General features: G+C 42.8%; 1 protein-coding gene across 1 annotated transcript; it reads left to right on the top strand.

Moving 5' to 3' along the window:
• The first annotated feature begins 9,749 nt into the window (after nucleotides 1-9,749).
• LOC103719699 (NPL4-like protein) lies at nucleotides 9,750-18,210 on the top strand. The gene is made up of 2 exons (XM_008809065.4): nucleotides 9,750-10,950; nucleotides 17,763-18,210. The coding sequence occupies exons 1-2, from the start codon at nucleotides 9,955-9,957 to the stop codon at nucleotides 18,015-18,017; spliced, it is 1,251 nt and encodes a 416-aa protein (XP_008807287.1). The 5' UTR covers nucleotides 9,750-9,954; the 3' UTR covers nucleotides 18,018-18,210.
• Nucleotides 18,211-21,506: the final 3,296 nt, after the last annotated feature.

The raw sequence follows: 21,506 nt of genomic DNA, 5'->3' as shown, positions 1-21,506 counted from the left end.
CGCATCCGCCTCGAAGAACGCGCGTATCGCGGCCGCTTAACTGGCACTCCTCGCAAGCAGCAACTGGCCGATCCGATTTCCCAGGTAACGCCTCAATTAGCATTTAATAGCCTTCTGGTGTTCCCCAGGCGACGCTTCGAGAGGAGGAGAAATACGATCGCAGCTGGCCACGGAGAAACCCCGTCGAGCGGCAAGTGATAGGCGCGCGACCAACGAGTGGAATTCCCCGAGGCTCGGCCCTCGGATGCCAGGCTAACCCGATGATCATCCCGGGAACAGACTAGCCTGAAGCCCCGACCGGTCGCCTCGGCTTGCGCCAGCCTTGGCCGTCCAACGAGCGGAATTCCCCGAGGCTCGGCCCTCGGATGCCAGGCTAACCCGATGATCATCCCGGGAGCAGACTAGCCTGAAGCCCCGACCGGTCGCCTCGGCTTGCGCCAGCCTTGGCCGACCAACGAGCGGAATTCTCCGAGGCTCGGCCCTCGGATGCCAGGCTAACCCGATGATCATACCGGGAACAGACTAGCCTGAAGCCCCGACCGGTCGCCTCGGCTTGCGCCAGCCTTGGCCGACCAACGAGCGGAATTCCCCGAGGCTCGGCCCTCGGATGCCAGGCTAACCCGATGATCATCCCGGGAGCAGACTAGCCTGAAGCCCCGACCGGTCGCCTCGGCTTGCGCCAGCCTTGGCCGACCAACGAGCGGAATTCCCCGAGGCTCGGCCCTCGGATGCCAGGCTAACCCGATGATCATCCCGGGAGCAGACTAGCCTGAAGCCCCGACCGGTCGCCTCGGCTTGCGCCAGCCTTGGCCGACCAACGAGCGGAATTCTCCGAGGCTCGGCCCTCGGATGCCAGGCTAACCCGATGATCATCCCGGGAGCAGACTAGCCTGAAGCCCCGACCGGTCGCCTCGGCTTGCGCCAGCCTTGGCCGACCAACGAGCGGAATTCCCCGAGGCTCGGTCCTCGGATGCCAGGCTAACCCGATGATCATCCCGGGAGCAGACTAGCCTGAAGCCCCGACCGGTCGCCTCGGCTTGCGCCAGCCTTGGCCGACCAACGAGCGGAATTCTCCGAGGCTCAGTCCTCGGATGCCAGGCTAACCCGATGATCATCCCGGGAGCAGACTAGCCTGAAGCCCCGACCGGTCGCCTCGGCTTGCGCCAGCCTTGGCCGACCAACGAGCGGAATTCCCCGAGGCTCGGCCCTCGGATGCCAGACTAACCCGATGATCATCCCGGGAGCAGACTAGCCTGAAGCCCCGACCGGTCGCCTCGGCTTGCGCCAGCCTTGGCCGACCAACGAGCGGAATTCCCCGAGGCTCAGTCCTCGGATGCCAGGCTAACCCGATGATCATCCCGGGAGCAGACTCGCCTGAAGCCCCGACCGGTCGCCTCGGCTTGCGCCAGCCTTGGCCGACCAACGAGCGGAATTCCCCGAGGCTCGGCCCTCGGATGCCAGGCTAACCTGATGATCATCCCGGGAGCAGACTAGCCTGAAGCCCCGACCGGTCGCCTCGGCTTGCGCCAGCCTTGGCCGACCAACGAGCGGAATTCCCCGAGGCTCGGCCCTCGGATGCCAGGCTAACCCGATGATCATCCCGGGAGCAGACTAGCCTGAAGCCCCGACCGGTCGCCTCGGCTTGCGCCAGCCTTGGCCGACCAACGAGCGGAATTCCCCGAGGCTCGGCCCTCGGATGCCAGGCTAACCCGATGATCATCCCGGGAGCAGACTAGCCTGAAGCCCCGACCGGTCGCCTCGGCTTGCGCCAGCCTTGGCCGACCAACGAGCGGAATTCCTCGAGGCTCGGCCCTCGGATGCCAGGCTAACCCGATGATCATCCCGGGAGCAGACTAGCCTGAAGCCCCGACCGGTCGCCTCGGCTTGCGCCAGCCTTGGCCGACCAACGAGCGGAATTCCCCGAGGCTCGGTCCTCGGATGCCAGGCTAACCCGATGATCATCCCGGGAGCAGACTAGCCTGAAGCCCCGACCGGTCGCCTCGGCTTGCGCCAGCCTTGGCCGACCAACGAGCGGAATTCTCCGAGGCTCAGTCCTCGGATGTCAGGCTAACCCGATGATCATCCCGGGAGCAGACTAGCCTGAAGCCCCGACCGGTCGCCTCGGCTTGCGCCAGCCTTGGCCGACCAACGAGCGGAATTCCCCGAGGCTCGGCCCTCGGATGCCAGGCTAACCCGATGATCATCCCGGGAGCAGACTAGCCTGAAGCCCCGACCGGTCGCCTCGGCTTGCGCCAGCCTTGGCCGACCAACGAGCGGAATTCCCCGAGGCTCAGTTCTCGGATGCCAGGCTAACCCGATGATCATCCCGGGAGCAGACTAGCCTGAAGCCCCGACCGGTCGCCTCGGCTTGCGCCAGCCTTGGCCGACCAATGAGCGGAATTTCCTGAGGCCTAACCCTCGGATGCCTGGCCTAGCACCGGAAGAATTTCCTGAGGCCTAACCCTCGGATGCCTGGCCTAGCGCCGGAAGAATTTCCTGAGGCCTAACCCTCGGATGCCTGGCCTAGCGCCGGAAGAATTTCCTGAGGCCTAACCCTCGGGTGCCTGGCCTAGCGCCGGAAGAATTTCCTGAGGCCTAACCCTCGGATGCCTGGCCTAGCGCTGGAAGAATTTCCTGAGGCCTAACCCTCGGATGCCTGGCCTAGCGCCGGAAGAATTTCCTGAGGCCTAACCCTCGGATGCCTGGCCTAGCGCCGGAAGAATTTCCTGAGGCCTAACCCTCGGATGCCTGGCCTAGTGCCGGAGGAACTTCAAGAGTCAGGAGTCGGCGAGACGCTACCAAGAGTTAAAAAGAGAAGCGAACGAACAATCCGACAGCAACGGCAGCAGCACAAGGGAGAAACTCGATGATGCCTGTGGAGAGAAAGGCGGACGGGGAGGGCCCCCGGTTAAATAGGCGGAAAGGCGGGTGACGCCTCGGTGACGCCAGAGGACGCCTGGCTGCCGAAGGATCGTTCGCGCCCCAAAGGCGAATCGACGCCATTAAGAAAGGATGTCCGCCGAAATCCGCAGACTGCCAGATCAGCGACAACCGCCATACGCCATAAAGAAGGCGGGGAGCTCGGAGCGCGCGCGCCTTTCCGAGGGATGGCGGCAATCTCGAAGCGTCACTCCCTTCACCCGTTCCCCTCCTGGTTCCAGGCTCGGAAGTGGGGGGCTACTGTTACGAGGGAACTTAGCCACCATGCCCCACGTGACCGGCACGCGCGCCCAGGAAGACTACGACTGCCCCTTGATCCAGCAATCCGACCTCGGGTCGGATATCTTCGGCTCCGCAGCCCGACCCCGAGTCGGCTGCCCCTTGATCCAGCAATCCGACCTCGGGTCGGATATCTTCGGCTCCGCAGCCCGACCCCGAGTCGGCTGCCCCTTGATCCAGCAATCCGACCTCGGGTCGGATATCTTCGGCTCCGCAGTCCGACCCCGAGTCGGTTGCCCCTTGATCCAGCAATCCGACCTCGGGTCGGATATCTTCGGCTCCGCAGTCCGACCCCGAGTCGGTTGCCCCTTGATCCAGCAATCCGACCTCGGGTCGGCAATCTCTTGACAACAACAGACTGTTCCCCTGAGGCACGCCGCGGCCCCCTGCTCCACTACTCCCTGCAACGGCCGAATCCGGCGCTGCCCCACGATTCCCTGTAACAGCCGTACAAAGCGGAGCTCCACTACGCCCTGCCATGGCCGTACCCAGCGCTGCCCCACGACGCCCTGTAACGGCCACGTCAGTGGCAACCCCATCGTGCCACACGATGACCAATCCCCAGAAAAACCCCCCAGCCTGATATATATGGGGCTGGGGGGGGAAGGGAGGAGGGGGAGAAAGATTTTCCAGAGTATCATCTTACCTGCTACCTCTCCTTCTCCTTCTCCTTCGATCTCCCCTGACTTGATCGTCGGAGGGCCCCCACTACCCTGGTGGTGGTGCGGGGCTTGCTTGCAGGTTTCCCGGCGAAGGGCGGAGCGCAACCAAAGCAATTCAAAGGGAACCCCGTTCACACTGCTGTGCCAATCGTTCTCGGTTTGGACTCCCAGCAACACAACACTAATTAAGATTTGAGTTGTTGTATAAGCTCTTCGTTGTGCATGAAATCAACACATTCCAAACAATGAGATGATTGCTTTTTAATATTTTGGATTTCGAGAAAAGGTATTCGGCGATGGTTGGATGGGACAGGGTTGCTTTCCACGTGCATGAGCTAAGACCACGATAGCTAGTGTCTTCTTTCTTTTGTTCTCCTTCATGGGAAAAAATTGGAGTTGCCAAAGCTCTAGGAGGTGATGGGAATATCATGAAAGGAAGGGGATAGTGTCCTGATGAAGAAAAAGATAAGAAAAATTGAGGAAGATGGCAGTAGAGGGCTCATAATGCAATGAATGTAATGTCCAACTCTAGGCCAACATACATGGGTAGAAGGTCCAATATAGAATGATGATAGCCTAGGAAGGGATGTAGTTTCATGAGGAAGAGGAGAGGAGGATAAGAAAAAGATGTGAAGATGGGGAGAAGAGTTTATATAGAAGGTGACTCCAATATAGCTATTGCATGGTTGATGTGAGATATGCTAGCAGATATAATTCTTTTCTACTCCGGGCTAATGAATCAGATGACATTTTCAATAGGTACAAATATTCCATATATTCGAAAAGGTAACTAACTCGTTGACTAGGTTTGTAACAACTGAGGTCCTCATCTAAAATGACTAGTTGAACGATATTATTTGGGTTACTTGATCCTGTATAAGTATTCAAGATCTACCCAGCAAATAACGAATATGGAATTAAAATGCCCACACGAGTTCTCACATACTCCTTCTGTTTAAGCTCTAGTATCCTCATCAGGCTAAGAGTTCAAATCTATTCAAATCTATAATCACTAGTGTTGGTGGAAAAATGGACCACCCCACAAATGCAATTATAGCACCCAAATCCGTCCGCTCTCGAGCTCATCCAAGTGATCGGGCTCTTCCGCTCTCGAGCTCATCCAAGTGATCGAGCTCTTCCGCTCTCGAGCTCATCCAAGTGATCGAGCTCTTCCGCTCTCTAGCTCATCAAGTGATCGGGCTCTTCTAAGTGATCGAGCTCATAGGCCGAGCCGAGCACAGAAGGCTGCCGAGCACAGAAGGCCGAGCACAGAAGGCCGCCGAGCACAGAAGGCTGCCGAGCACAGAAGGCCAAGCATAGAAGGCTGCCGAGCACAGAAGGCTGCCGAGCACAGAAGGCCGAGCACAGAAGGCCGAGACCAGAGAGCCGAGACCAGAGAGCCGAGACCAGAAGGCCGAGACCAGAGAGCGCCGACCAGAAAGGCAATCCCGCCGAGCCCATGCCTTGGCCAAATATCCAATCTCCGCCTAACCCTCCAAAGGATCTGACAACTAAATATATGACTCCACTTCAATCTGCCACCATCCCCAAGTCATTAAGGCACAAGATCTCCGCAGGCATTTGGCACACCCTATCATTAATGCATGAGACCCCCTCAGGCCTCCGATGCACTCAGTCATTAAATGAACACGGCTCAAGATGATCTCCGGATCACTGAACCATCAAAGCGTACGGCTCTTTCTGACCACCGGTTCACTCAGCAATCAATGCGCTTGTCATCTACGGACCTCAGGCCCACCACGGCCGGCGGTTCAACCACCCTAACGGGTCCGATCAATCGTGACAGCTCCCTGCAGTGACGGTAACCTATTAATTCGCCCAGTCACATCACAGGTAATCCTGCCACTCTCCCTATAAAAGGGGAGCTTCTCCCTCTAAGATAGGGGGGGCCTCTTCCTCCTAAGGAGATTTTTTCGGACTTCTACATATAATCCCTCTCTCTTCTCTAAAGTTAAGTCCCCCTCTGACTTAAGCATCGGAGGGCCGGCGCCGGAAAAGCCCGGCCACCGGCTTTTTGCAGGACTCTCCAGGAGGACGCCAGCCGTCGGCGCACCGCCACCCACCGTCTCGGCATTGGAGGCTCCTCCCCCTTCTCGGTTCGCGGCGGCCCCCGGGTCCGGAATTTCCAGCAACGGTGGAGGACGCTCCCACGCCCCACGGTGGAGGACGCAGCCGGCCGGCGCATCGCCGTCCGCCCCCTGCAGCAGCGGAGCTCCTCCTTCCCCGGCTCAGCGGCGGCCCCCGGGTCCAATTTCCAGCAACAACTAGCACCACGATCAGTCCTCACAAATACTATGATCAGTCCGTAGTCAGCCTCAATGAGCCTATGCTACAGTGTCCCATAGTCCACATAGGCTATAGATCAGATCCGCTCTGATACCATTTGTAACAACCCAGGACCTCACCCAAAATAGCTAGTCGGAAGGTATTATTTGGGCTCTTTGATCCTTTATAAATGTCCAAGATCTACATATCGAATAACAGATGTGACTAAACATACGCCCGCACGAGTTCTCACATACTCCTCCCGTTTAAATCCCGACGTCCTCGTCTGGCTAAGGGTTCAAATCCATTCAAGTCTAATTATAAGCACTACGATCGGCCCGTAGTCTGCCTCAATGAGATTGTGCTGCAGTGTCCTCTAGTCTATATAGGCTATAGGTTTGGTCCGCTTTGATACTATTTATAACAATTCAGAACCTTACCCAAAATGGCTAGCTGGAAGGTATTATTTGAATTTTTTGATTCTATATAAGACCCAAGATCTACCCATTGAATAACGAATGTGGGACTAAATATACGTTCGCACGAGTCCTCACAAGGTCACTAATTTTTGCACTTCTGCTATGGAGTTCTTGTGATGAGACTCAAATTTCCCACATTATCTCATTGCTCTTGTAATTTTCTATTCCTAACGCGCCGATTCCTATAAGTTGTAACATATTCATGGCATTTCAATCCATTACTTACATTCAAACTATTACTTACAAGAAGGGAAAAAAGGAGTACTAGGCAGGGCCTATATCCTTGTTTTGTTACTTGAATTAGTTTAAGGACCAATGCACATATAATTTAACATCTAGTATATATGAAAAGGGAGGATTTTGTGAAAAAAAAACTATTTTGTTTTTTCATTTTACAGAATCAATGTTTTATATTCCACACAGTTATTTTGATATTGAGACAAATTACCCATATCACTCGAACAATTTTGGTTTCCTGTATAATAATGAGCTTATATAAGTTTTAAATGCTCCATGCACAACTTTAGCTACAGAAACTTTTAATGTTCTTTTTGTGAATTCACACTATAATCGCACAAGTTTTTAGTAAATTACACACAATTTTTTGGTAAGTTGATTTCAGAGTGTCATTAGTATTGCATAAAGCTGCATAAGTTTGAATTAAGTCTATCAACATGCTAAGTTTGTGGTCATTTATTGTGATATAATAAATGAGTACAACATATTTACTCTACTTTCTTATTATTAGTTAATTTTGTAATTATTTTATCTTTTATGTTTTTTTAGGAATCATGTCTTTTACAAGTTTGTGCAGGGTTCACTCAAACCTTGTACATAAGCTTAGGCCACTTGCTACTTTTTTATTTATTTTTTATTATTTTATTTTATTTTTATTTTTTTGCCCCCTTCATGGGAAGGGTTGAACTTACCAAGGTCCTAAATTTAGAGTAGACTAGGTATATATGAAAACTTGTGAATTAGATCTACATAGAATTATGAAAGATAAAATTCAGAAAGATACCTAACATGATGACTAATTTGTAGAATTGGTCAATCATGAATATAAAGAATAAACAACTAATACTACAAGTTGTTAAGGCATTGCAATGAGCATAAAGATAATATGTTGACAAACTTATACAAAATCAATGCAAGTTTTCCATTATGCTAACTATCTTTTATCACCATTTTGCGCATATTTCGCCCAAAACTTATGCAACCCAAGCTGACATAGCATGGGCTAGTGACAACATGGAAGGGTCAGAAGCAATTTTGACCCACTAAAGAAAAGACTATATGGAATCTATAAAATAATATTGAATCCATAAAATAAAAAAAAATAGGATGTATTTTTCTTGCAAAATTCTGATGAAAAATTTAAATTGTTGCTTCATGACTCCAATAAATAAAACAGCCTATTCTCACTCTGAAACAAATCTAGAGACAACAATGTCTTAATGACTAGAATTAGAACTATAGGACATGTTTCTTTTTTTTTTAAGGTACATATGTTAAATTTTTTTGAATGGTTCAAAAATCACATGTTTTTGGGCTCATAAGTTAGGAAAGAACATTGGAATAATCATACAACAATGCCAACAAATATCCAAGTTGTGTTTCGTGGTTTCTATAAAATTATGATTTTATCTTTGCTTATCTCAAATTTTTGAGATTTTAAAAGCCAAATTTGTTTTTCTTTTTAATATAAGGTTGTTTGGTTGTGGAAATGAGATCCAAAATGAGAACTTCTATTGAAAGGGAAAAAAGATTCAATTATTTTATGATGTCTTAAATTTTACACATTCACGTAAAAATGCACAAGTTCTTAAAATGTATTCAGAGATTTGATGATTTGTGTTCGAATAGGAGATGCATGGTTTCAAAACACTAGTGGTTCATGCATTCTGAATAGGTGGTGATTTTGTGATCGAACAAGGTCGAACAAAGGCATCGTCTTAGCCTTGCCTAAAGACCTACAACTAACAACATGCAGAAGGTTGGAAACATGAATTAGATTTTTTTTTTTAAAGCTCAAGCATGAAGTAAATAGAATCCAAGGTTTTTTAAAATAATAATTATAATTTCTAAAATTATAAAATATCACAATCTCATGGTACATGTATAAGCACTTCTAACAATCATTCTATACTAAATCTAGCATTCAATTCCTTCTTTTTTTTTAATCAAGAGAAAGAAAAGAATTCTTGCCCAATAAAAGAAGTGGAACCGCTGGTTGATCCGAATCATGAACTCAAAAAATTTACTTAGAAAATTCCTAACATGATCGAAATTTTGATGGATAATACTACTCAAAAGTCAAACCCCAATGCATAGGGTAGCTAATGCTTAGGTCCAATATTTAACCCACTATTGACCTTATAGATCAAGGTTTTTTCATTTGGCAACCATAGACTAAGTTATTAAGTGCCGGAGTTGCATTGAGGCTCAAATCCTTAGAATTTAATGAATAAAATTGGCCAAAATTGCTAACATGATCCAACTTGAAAAGATGTACCTATCACAATTCACAATCTTGGCTCCAATTGCAAACCTGCCTCTGTCCTCCCCACAAAACTATATCTTAAGCAAAATATGACAATTGAAAACTCTAGATCATACTTATAGCAGCATTAAACTGAACCAATAAACCAAAACACATTTTCTACTTCACCCATAGAGTGTTAAACCTATACTAACCATGAAAAATAGAGATTATGAACTTATTCGGTTTGCGAGAAAATTTGTTTCTTATTAGAATATTTTTTTCTCAAAAATTAATACATGAGTATATGATATTACGATGGAAAAGTGATTTTTGTTTAATTATGAAAAAAAGGGTAGATTATTGTGTGGCTTATATTAGAAAAAATTTATGAAAAATTTATTATACTATTAATAAAGTAAAGAACTTATTTCATTCTATCTAAAAACTTAAAAATAATTTTTTTAAAAAATAATTTAATTCTCAGCTGATAGAAAAATAATTTTATTATTATATATATATTTTAAAAATATGGGATGTTATATTGTTATCCCATGAGAAAGTTTGTGTCCTAATACGAGACCTTTTTCCTTTTGCCCCCCCAAAACCTCCTCTCCCTGCGAACCAAAGGAGACCTATATTCACCTTTTACCTCCCCCGGCTCTCTCTGTCTGTTTCTCTCTCTCATCTGTTCTTTCGGCGGTATTATTGCTTGGACTACTTGCCCAGAAAGTATTCCTCCCTCTCTTTTGTTATTTTTTTTTTCTCTTCCGATTTTGATTTCGATCGAGAGGGAGGAGGAGGAGACGAAGCGGCGAAGAAGAAGATGATCATTCGTGTCCAAAGCCGCGACGGCCAGGAGCGCGTCACCGTCCCCGACGGCGGCGCCGCCACCGTCGCCACCCTCCACTCCCTCATCGAGTCCCAGCTCGGCGTCCCCGCCGCCGCCCAGACGCTCTCCCTCGACCGCAACCTCCTCCTCCCCACCCCCTCCGCCGCCGCCGCTGCCGCCTCCCTCTCCGACCGCTCCGCCCCTCTTTCCTCCCTTGGCCTCTCCCACGGCTCCGTCGTCTACCTCTCCTACTCCGGCGTATCCCGCTCCTCCGGGCCTCCCCCTGCCCCCCTCACCCCCGCCGGCTCCTTCGGCCGCAAGATGACCATGGACGACCTCATCGCCCGCCAGATCCGCGTCTCCCGTCAAGAAACTTCACACTGCTCCGTTGCCTCCTTCGACCGCGACGCGGCCCACGCCTTCCAGATCTACGTTGCCGAGACCTTAGCCTTCGCCGTCAAGCGCGGCGGTTTCCTCTACGGCCGCGTCTCCGAAGGCGGCGCCGTCGCCGTCGACTTCATCTATGAGCCCCCCCAGCAGGGCACCGAGGAGGCCCTCGCCCTCCTCCGTGACCCCGACGAGGAGGCCTTCGTCGAGGCCATTGCCGCCGGCCTCGGAATGCGCCGCGTCGGCTTCATCTTCACGCAGGCCGTCGGCCGGAAGGGCGGTACGGGGGAGTACACGATGTCCGGCCGGGAGGTGCTGCAGGCCGCCGAGCTCCAGGCCGAGGGGGGGATTCCGGAGTGGGTGACTGCGGTCGTCAAGCTGGAAGTTGGCGAGGACGGGGCGGCCGATGTGCACTTCGAGGCGTTCCAGATGAGCGATACGTGTGTCCGGCTGTTCAAGGAGGGGTGGTTTGTGACGGAGTTCGGCGAGGATGATGATCCCAGGCTGTCGAGGATGAAGAAGGACGTGGTGGTTGGAGGGAAGGATGTGAGGGAGGTCGACAATGACTTCTTCTTGGTGCCTGTCAAGATCTCAGATCACCAGGTCCGTTGGGCTCTTATATCATTATCCTGCTGCTAATTTGTATGTGTTTGTGCTTATTTTTTTTTAAAAAAGAATTCTATTGTTGATAATGAAAATTTCACATGTAGCCGTGAGGGTTTAGAGTGTCAACAATTGCAGAGGATGCCAAATGCTTGAATTACATAATTTTGATATACAAGGAGCAAATTCTTTAGTATACTTTTATGGTCATATAAATCTTTATAAATTTAGAAAGATTTTAATGTCAAATTTGACAACATATGATTCATAATCTTTGAGTCACGACTCTATGCCCTTTACGTATGTATGCATTGGCCGTATGAATTCTTGATGAGTGGACCATATCAGTTTAGATGTTGATTATAACAGTTTCAGGAATCACTAGCCTTCGTGTTACTAGATCACAATTACCATGATAGTTTCAAACATGTTTTACCTTTGTCTCACATTTGATTGCTGCAATCAAAGCTTTATGTATCATATATGGTGCCAAAATCGTTAACTACAAAATGTAACAGATGCATGACATACATTGGTGTGAAAAGATACATAATGATATGAGTTGATACTTTTGTTATGCACCAGAAAAATGTACTAGGAAAACTCTCAGCTTGGTAGTGATGGTCTGATGGATTAACATGTACTGAGACTTAAAAAATAGATTTGTGATTCTTGTAATCACATCATACCTTTTGAACGACTTGAATATGCTTTTTTGTGCCCAAGTCATATCTTAATACAAATACTATGCAGTATTAACCACTCCAAAAACAACTGTCATTGACATTATTAGGGAAATCAAATATCAAGAATAACACATTTTCAAAAAGCTTGGTTCTAAGAAACATTATATTTGTCTATATGTAATTATGTATTGCTATTAATAGTTGTTCATTGTAGAATATTAGTTGATATGTGATGACATAGTTATTTATTTTGCACGTAGATGTTTGTAATTGGTGTATCCAAGTTATTCATGTGTAGAGCTTTGAGGAACTCAGTCATTCCTGAAACTTCAAAGCATTAAATACAAGTATCATTTTGAATTAGTGATGAACTCTCCAAAGTTCTTTATTATAGTGGTCTATTTCCATCAACTTCATTAGTGCAATGCTAACCATCCTGGTGGTGTGTCTTCATCAGGGCTCTGCTTAAGAGCCTCATAGATGCTTAAGGGTGGAATACAGGAAGAACATACAGTAAACTAGTCTAGAGGTAATAGAGTTTAGTTTAACATCTCTTTTCCATCTTGCATCTTCAAGTACCGAGATTTTGGACAAATAAGCTGCATCGACACAGGTAAACCAAGGTTTCTGAGCCAATAAAATATGCGAAAACTATTTTGTTTTTAGATTGCAAACCTGAAGAAGCTGCAATAAGTTGAAACGTGTTCAACTTATATAATGCCCTGCTGATTATTGTCAAGCAGAGCAGCCTAAGCACCTGTGAACATCCACTTAAGTACCTAGGCTGTCCTATCAAGCAGGAGATTGCTACATAATTTGGTTTTGGCCCAGTGGTCACCTAGTTGACCGTTAAGGTGCCTCGTGTCTAGTTAATCCCCAAGTGGTGCCTTATGTAGTTAACTCACCCACATGCATATCCCATGCAACTCATAAAGTCATCTCATATGTGCAAATCAGTCAACTTATGTGATCTGACTACCTAAATATATCTTTTTTTAAGAAAATGTGGAAATTCTGTGTGATGGATTTAGTTGGATTTGGCTGCGAAGGTACATTGATATGTGATAATCACATAATTTTTATGCATACTAATTGTTAAAAGGAAACTTTAGCAAGAACGAAAATACATAAGTTCATACTACTGCTGTCCATAGTTTTTTTGGTAAATATATTGATAATATATGAACAGATTCTTAAGAAGTAAACTGATATAGTCATTTTTACCAAGTATATCTTAATTGAATCAAAAGCTATAAAACTGCTAAAAAAGATAAAATGCTTGCTATTTAACTCTTGGCACTTGTTTGGCTGCCTGGGTAGTCATCCAAGTAAACAAAGCAGATCCTAGCAGATCTCAGTGTACAACTGCTAAAGCATGTTCACAACCTTGGCCTGATTCATAGTGACATTGCCATGATGTTTCACTTTCTGATCCTTGAATTGTATCTTGTCACTTGATGCATCTCACACAATCGCAAAGATTCCATCTTGATCTTACTTATGGGTCAAGATGCTTGACTACTAGGTTTCTATTGCCTAGAGAGCCATCTCATTATTTCTCTTCAGATTAAAAAAGCTTTTTTTCCTTTTGATTTAGTCATCAGTTCCAAAATCATTGTGTTTTTGTTTTTATTAATATCTTGATTAACATCATGATGACCATCAAGCCATGTCCTAAATAGTTCTCCTCATGTGGGTGCCATCCAAGAACCATTATAGCCCCAACCCAAGCTATCTTCCCAAACACCACGAGGCAAGGTTCGCCGTACAGGACGACACCGTACTATACCATGTCAGTATGCATGTTCATATCATACCAACACTCGGTACGCCTCGCCGTCTCGTATCGTATCGTGTATCCACACTATAGTGGATGGCATCGATTCAGGATTCAGTATTGAGACGGCGAACCTTGCTACAAGGTAAAGGTATGAATAGGATTTTTTCCAAACACTACCTTTCCTTCTCTTAAAAAATAAAGGAAAAAAAGAAGAAACCACTCCTTCGCACCAAACAATATCTCAATTTTTCTCTTTTTTTGTGCCTTCAACAAATGGGCTGAGATGTATGAGAGATTGCGAGGTTGAGGGGTTGGCATGCTTACCTTGCTTAAAGTAGCTTGGTTATCATCTTTTGTTGGCATTGGTGAAGGCAATGGAGGGCTTCCACTTCTCACTACAAGAGATATCAGTGGCTCTCCACGGGCGGTATGTGTAGTGCTTGAAGTGAGGAGATGGAAGTCCTAAACTTCTCCCTTAACTTTCCATGCTTTAAACAGTTGAACTAAGCTAGTCAAAAAACTTGGTTGACTTGGGCAGTTCAAGCAGCTGAATTTCATTGGTCAATGAGATGAGTAGGGTTACAAACTTACAGTCAACCTGACTTGCTGCATCCTGGGGGATGGGTATACAAGTTGATCTGCCTGGGTTTCAAAAAATTGCGATCAATTTCTTCAACAAAACACATGCTTATCTATATTCCAAGTTTCCAATAATTGGGTTTTGGCTGTGCCAAATGATTTTTTGACTTTGTTGAATATGACAAATGTAGGGGTTTCGTGTATAGAATTAATAATTAAATCTAAAAGATACAATATACAAATCAGGAAAAGTCTAGAAAAAGAAAATAAAATTAAAAAGAAAACATGCTAAATATCATAATAGAGTTTAGTTTTTTGTCTCAAGAAAAGAAAAAAGAACAAAGGAAAACTAATGCAAGTTAGAAAATATATTATCCATCAATTTAAAGTATAATATATATCTGTTGAGACCAAACATATGCTTTCATGTTAAAAGAACATGATTTAGTTCAACCAAAATGTTCATATGGTGAGAATATTACACATCATATGCATATATACAATTTAGATTAAAAAAATCCTAATTCAGTTTTTAATTGAAAGGAATTAAAAATAATTTCTTGATTATTTTTGATATATTGTTCCCTAAATCTAAGATTTTGTGAAATATAATAAGAGCTTACTTATGTACATGTTGAAATGTGTAATGTGTCCAAAACTTTTCATTCATTTTTTCATGAATAAATAAACTTGTATTTTGATTCTTTTACTAATTTTTGTGAAACATTTTTGCCCCCAATAATAAAGGGAAAAGATAGGTGTATTTAACTTTCCTCTAAAAATCTTGGAATCTTGCCCCCAAATGTTAAGGATCTCTTGAAGACATAGAAAATTGAAGTTTCAGAGAGGTTGGAGTTAACAAAAAGAAAATACTGACTCACATATATAAAATTGATGCTTTAAACATAACCAACTGGTTGGTTTCAATGGAATTTCCATTGGAATTGCTTGAATCCACGAAAAACTTGCCAAGCTAGTAAAAACATATGGCTTCACTAAAATGTATTGGTTTTACAGAAATTCAAAACCTTACTCAAATCGCAATTGGTTGTCATTTTGATACAAGAATTGTAGTATACATGGCACCAATAACTAACATTCGGTATACTTATTCATAGTACAAAGTTGATGACCATGGTGTTCATCAATGTACTTGAGTTCGTATGCAGTTGATGTAAGTGTAGCAACAATTCTTTGGCCTATGTTTCTTTTGATGTTATAACACTATTTTGAGAGTTAAAATTTGTCTTCGATTTAGAAAGCTTTCCAGATTAGGAAGGCTGTGATTTACGTCGGTTGGTTTTCTTATCTTTAGTTAAACCTAAATGGTCCATATCTAAGTCTAAGCAACTTTACATGGAATTAAGGATATCTCGATCATAATTTATTTATCAGGTTTTGATTTCAGATTGTTGGGATTACTTTCTTTGAGTCTGGTTTAGATAGCTTGTGTGATAAGGCATGGTAATTTCAATATTAAAAGAGAATTTCTATTTGCTAGAATGTGGAAGAGCGGTTGAATTTACACATTAAAAATTGCACCCTGCAACTTTAGCCCCATTTTTGTGAAACTCCATTAGTTAGAACATTGAGCGATTTATTCTAGGTATCAGACTATGGCTGTGGTGTGATCCTTGTTTAGGGGATTTTTCTTTATTACTAGGTGACTGTTGTGTGCAATTTTATACTGGGTTTTTTTTGCATGTATACCCTCCTAAATATGAGAAATTGCATAAATATTATTTTAAAGTTACTACTTACATATATACCCCTATATTTTTTTGCACATCTACACATTAAGGGTATTTCAATCATTTCAATTTTAAACTGCTCATTTTTATGGGTACATATGCCAAAAAGGAAAAAGAAATGTATACATGCAAAACAAGTGCTTTATGAGGGTATATGTGCAAATATCAATTTTGGGAGGGTATTTACATAAATTTGAATGTGTAGGAGGGTTTTTACACAAAAAAACCCTTTTGACCATTGCTCAGATTGACTACGTTTTTGACTTCTCTCCTGCCAAGGTTGTCCAACTGACGAGATAATAGTACTAGGCGGTGACCTTTGTAAAGGTCTAGGCAAATTACCTAGGAAGCTAGGTGGGTGCTTGAATTATCAATTTCATAACATTTGTTAGAGCTTATGTAAGTTGTGTAAGTTATGTTAGAAGATATAGATTCCAAAGCAATAGGATCCGTTTTAAGGAGGTAGAGTAGGAGAAAAAAGAGTATTTCCTTTATGGTTGCGATCTAGTTAACTGATTTAGTTTGAATAAATATAGTCACAGTTTTAGTTTTATATATTTTTCTGGATTTATTCTGTAAAAACATTATTTGGAGAGCATCAGGAGGGAGTACTGACTAATTAGAGAGCATTTATAAGACAATTGAAATATGGATGCCCATCTTCTTTCTACATCTCATGAAGTTTCTCTTTAGAGTCTGTCGGTTGTAGGTGCAATGTGGCAAAATGAGGGTTGATTATCATCATGATAAAATTTCACAAAAAGAATAACTGGATTGTGCTTATGGGTCAGGGTCAAAGCTGCAGCTTGAGCACCATGGGCCATTTAGGCACCAACTTAAGCATTAGGGCTGCCGCCTCATTCGAGACCCACGAAAGCAGCAATTGTCTATGCACAGGGGATGCCAGAGCATCTAGGTGGAACCTGCTAGCTTTTTAAGTGGCATCTTTCATCAACTCCCGCTGAATTGGTAGGGGTCTAGCTTTTTTACTGCCTTCATGTTTTTATTATTTCTTACAGAATGTAATATGATGTTTAAGATTCGGAGAGTTGGGTGGAGATGGTGATGGAATGTCAAGAGTTCATTTCTATCAGTAGAGGCAGTGATAGAATGGGTGACAGTTCAATTTAAACTTTCTATTGCATTCCTTTGTAAAAAATGTCTTATATGATGATAGAAAGGTGGGGCAATATTTGTGAGCTAGCATGGGACGGCATCTCTATTGTGGCCAGAAATGGTCATACTCTGTCAACTTTTTCTGAGAAGGAACAATATCGACGGCATGGCCGGTGTTTACACCATTTTATAACTTTCTTAACCTTTCTCAAACTACCCTTGACCGATTATTTGAAGCTCATAATCTGCAATTATATTAAACTTGCAAAAGCACATCTGCATTATTCTCAGCGTTATCAGAATATTCTAAAACATCCTCTGAACATCTGCAATTGCTTTTATTTCTCTTCATCACCAAATTGACCAACACTTCATTCTGATGTGCACTCCTACCAATCATGTATTTTCTCTGTCTTCTTGGTTTGTGTAACTTTTTTGAATGCAGAGATATAAGATCCTTATGTTTATTAGCTATTCTTGCATAAGCTGGATACTTTCTTAAACTTGTCATTGATTAACACCAATCACCTTCAAAAAGAGCTACCACTACTGCTCCTTTGGTGGTAGCAGAGTGTTTCATTTATTCAACAAGTTAACTAGGAACTTCTGGTGTCTGGAACTGATATTTAGAAAATGCTTTGACATTTGCACTACTCTGATAGATCTGTTGCTTAAAAGGCAAATCATAGTAGGTTAAGTAAATTGATAGTGTAAAATGCAAATAATAGTGAGGACTCCACCTTTTTACTTTCAAAAAGAAAAAAAAACAGATGGATACTGCTTTATTCATCCAATTCTTACTTAAATTAATGCTTCTTAAGTATGTGCAGATATTGCTCATTGATTGTCTTTTTAACACAAGACCGCTAATCTCTTCGCACCCCCAATTTTGAAATGCAGGGATCACTGTCATCTGGTTTTCCTATAGAGAACCGAATTACTACTATAACACTGAAGGCTTTGAAGAACCACCTGGATAGGACAAAGCACCTTCCTTTTGTGAAACGAATCTCTGACTTTCACTTGCTTCTTCTTCTTTCCAGGTTTTTAGATGTTAACGCTGACGTTCCGGCACTGGCTGAGTGTGTACAGAGGCAAGCAATGGTGCCCGAGGGCTACCAGCTTCTGATCGAATCCTTGGCTGCCTCCGCTTAAGATGTCAAGTTTATTCTGTCTTGCAGTGTTAATACAAGTTCTTCCATTAGTGGAATTATAACCATAAATTAACCTTTGCAATTGTTAAACTAATATTCTTAAGTATTTACTCATTCAGATTTGTGAATTCTCATGTGGCTGTGTTGCACCTCTGTCATTGGAAATTTAAAGATCAGCTTCCTATGTGAAATTATGATGTTGGGTTCTTGCACGAGTGCTGAAAATATTCATGACCGTTTTGTGGAATGCTGATTCCACTGAAGCTGATAAGACATGGGACCATCTTTATTGTTCTGAGTTATGTGTTTATTCTTTCATGACGAACTTTTTGGTGCCATGGATTTCTCTGACTAATATGTGGTGTATCGAGATTCACTTGCCTTTTGCGTTTTAAGCATGGGATTTGTTGAACAGGATTTGCTAAAAGAGTTGCTGTTCTATTGTATAGATAACTAACTAATTTATAATTTAATTTAAATAGTTAATTTTATATAAATAGTTAACTAAAAAAATAGTAAATATAAATAAAAAATAGAAATAGTGTTAGGGTTTTGTCAAAAAGTTAATGAAGGATAATTTTGTCAATGTAGAAACCTATTTCTTACATGCTTTATTTATTCTTTCTTTCATCCTCTCAATTTGGAAGGATGCAAATTGGTGGACAAGGGTGAATGAACAAATCTCTTCTTTGCATCGATGCTTCTTAATTTTTTTTTGATCCAAACTGTAGATGGGGGCATTCATCCTTCCTCTCGTAACACCAACCAACACAGGGTTAATGCTGATTCTGAAAAAAGCCAATCAATTTTTTTCTCCTTGCACATGCAATTATGGATGATACCCTACTGTTATAATTAGCTTAGCTTATATGCACTATGGGATGTAGTCCTAAGTTGAATGCTTGTTTAATCAACTTGATGGGTCACCATCCTTTCATCACAAGAAGTCCATTGGTCAGGTTAGCTGCCGAGGCAAAGATTTGAAATTAGGGAAAAACTGCAGTGAATCAACAAGATACTAGAAAATCCAGACATTTCATATCTTGGAGAAGAAAAAGAGTGTATGTTAATTGACATGACCATATGCCTTCTCATATAAAATGAACATGCATGGGAGAAGGCAACATCAGAATAATTGCAACCAATGCATAGCTATTATCTTAGCTCTAGCAACATATCATGTATTGATATAGGGGTATATGAAATCAATCCAATCAGTAGCAGCAAGCAGTCCTATTGAAAATTTTATCAAACAAAGGATAAGACTATTCAAAGCTTCAACGCATAAATTTTATAATATATGTGTATTGAAAAATAAGTATCTTGCAATATGGAAGAATCTCTCCCAAGGGAAACAAGAAGAATCTCAAATACCTTCAGTGGAAACTTTCAAGAAATGCCGTGTCATAATTGAGGGGGGATAGTTCATATATATGAAAGGAAAAAAGCGAGAGAAATTGCTATGTGCATGTTTTTCTTTCCAAAACTAGCAATGTTGATGATTGTATATAATAAAGTTTTGTTTGTGAATCAAACAATATTGCATGCCTCGGAAAAATTGATAGTCCCAAAGGGCCCGATCCACTTTTTAGTACAGTATTCATATAGCTTAGTGACCCGTGAAAATTGCCGGAAAAGATTAATAGCACTAATAGGACTCCTACTAGGTGGTTGGCACCTCTCTCCTCTTGGCCCACTGGGGAGAGATCTCAAGTTTGAACTCTCTTTCCCAAAGTAATGCTCCCACCATTATTCTGGGAAAAAAATCTTACATGGGTTGCATCAAAAGAGAGGATTTTAATGGGGTCAATGTTTTAATAACCCAGCATCTCACTCAAAATGGCTATCCGAAAGATATTATTTAGGTTCCTTGATCCTGTATAAGTATCCAAGATTTATGCAGTGAATAACCGATATAGGACTAAATACAAGCTCACACGGATTCTTATATACTCCCCTATTTAAGCTCTGATTTGCTCATCAGGCTGGGAGTTCAAATTTATTCAAATCCAATTACAAACACCATTATCGGCCCGCGGTCAATCCTAATGAATCTGTGCTGTTGCGGTGTCTCCTAGTCCACATAGGTTATGAGCTAAGTTTCATATGATATCATTTTTAATAACCTAGGACCTCACCCAAAATAACTAACCGGAATGTATTATTTTGGTTGTTTGATCATGTATAAGTACCCAAGATTTACCTAATGAATAACTGATGAGGGACTAAACAAATGCCCACACGGGTCTTCACAAATGTAATGAAAAAGAATTAATATTGTCCTTGCTGAGTTTTATGCTATTCTATTCTTGGAGATAAGGTATCATCTGTCAACTTAACAAGGTTATTTGGAGCTAAAATCCAAGCTAAAATGACAGTTTGTGGATTATCTGTCTCTTTTCCTGCTTGTGGAAGGAGAGAAATAGGAATGCCAAAGCAATTGTTGCGTCAATGGATTCAGTTGTTTTGCTCCTGTCGCACCTAAACTGAAATAAGAAAGAAAGAAAAATAGATAAATAATGAATGAATGGAAAGATATTTGTACAGAACAAGGAAGGAAAGGGAAGGGAAGATCAAGCCGCTATTATTTTAGGTGATTTGAAGAATCACATTCAATATGTTTTCCATAGGTATATTTGTCAAATTTGAATACAATGTTATTGTGATTCTAAATCTTATCATATTATTATTTATGATCAACAGCTTTGAGCAGCTTTCTTAAGTGTTATGCAGCCAGCCATAGATGAGCACTTCCACTATCAAGAAGATAAAACTAGCTTTAATGTGAACTATATCCAAGGAGTAGGCGAAAAGATAAAACCAAGTTGAGGTCCCAAAAGTTACTGAAGATGCTTATGAGCCTGGGTGGAAAGGTCACAACGGATTTATCCAAGTTCACCGGCTGACTCGAAAGTAAACAATACCAAAAGAAAGCATCCAATACATTATGTAAGACCTATAAGATGAGCAAAATTTCTAATAACACCAGAATAATCAAATTAATCATAAAGTTTATCCATATTAATCCAACTAAGTAAATCTATTAATATCAAATAGTAAAGTTTACTTAATTACAAAATTTAAATATTCATTTTGTCATGCCCCAAGCTTGGCGCACATCCTGAACCTAGAGTGTAACAGACACCGCATACCTAAAGGGCAGACCATGCAAACATGCAAAGCTACAAATCGAGTCATAATAATCTCAAAGCAATAATAAAAATAATTTCTCAAAAACTAATTTAATCAAGATCTAAACAAAATCATTCTAATAATCAGTTGTTCCAACATGACATAAGTAAAAATATGCTAATTAATTATTATAATTCAATTCAAAAAATAAAACATTCAAGCTAAACTAGTCTAAACTAGAAGTCCAGTAATTGCGAATATCTTACTAGCGCACTCCCTCAAGTCTCGAGCAATCATTGGTCAGAATCTGAAAAATAAAAAAAAAGACAGAATAATGAACTACACTAGCCTAGTAAGT

Source organism: Phoenix dactylifera, chromosome 12, assembly GCF_009389715.1.
Source record: "Phoenix dactylifera cultivar Barhee BC4 chromosome 12, palm_55x_up_171113_PBpolish2nd_filt_p, whole genome shotgun sequence".
In the NCBI taxonomy this organism is placed as follows: Eukaryota; Viridiplantae; Streptophyta; class Magnoliopsida; order Arecales; family Arecaceae; genus Phoenix; species Phoenix dactylifera.
The sequence above is the reverse complement of the archived record's forward strand: the minus strand, read 5'-3'. Positions and strand labels throughout refer to the sequence as shown.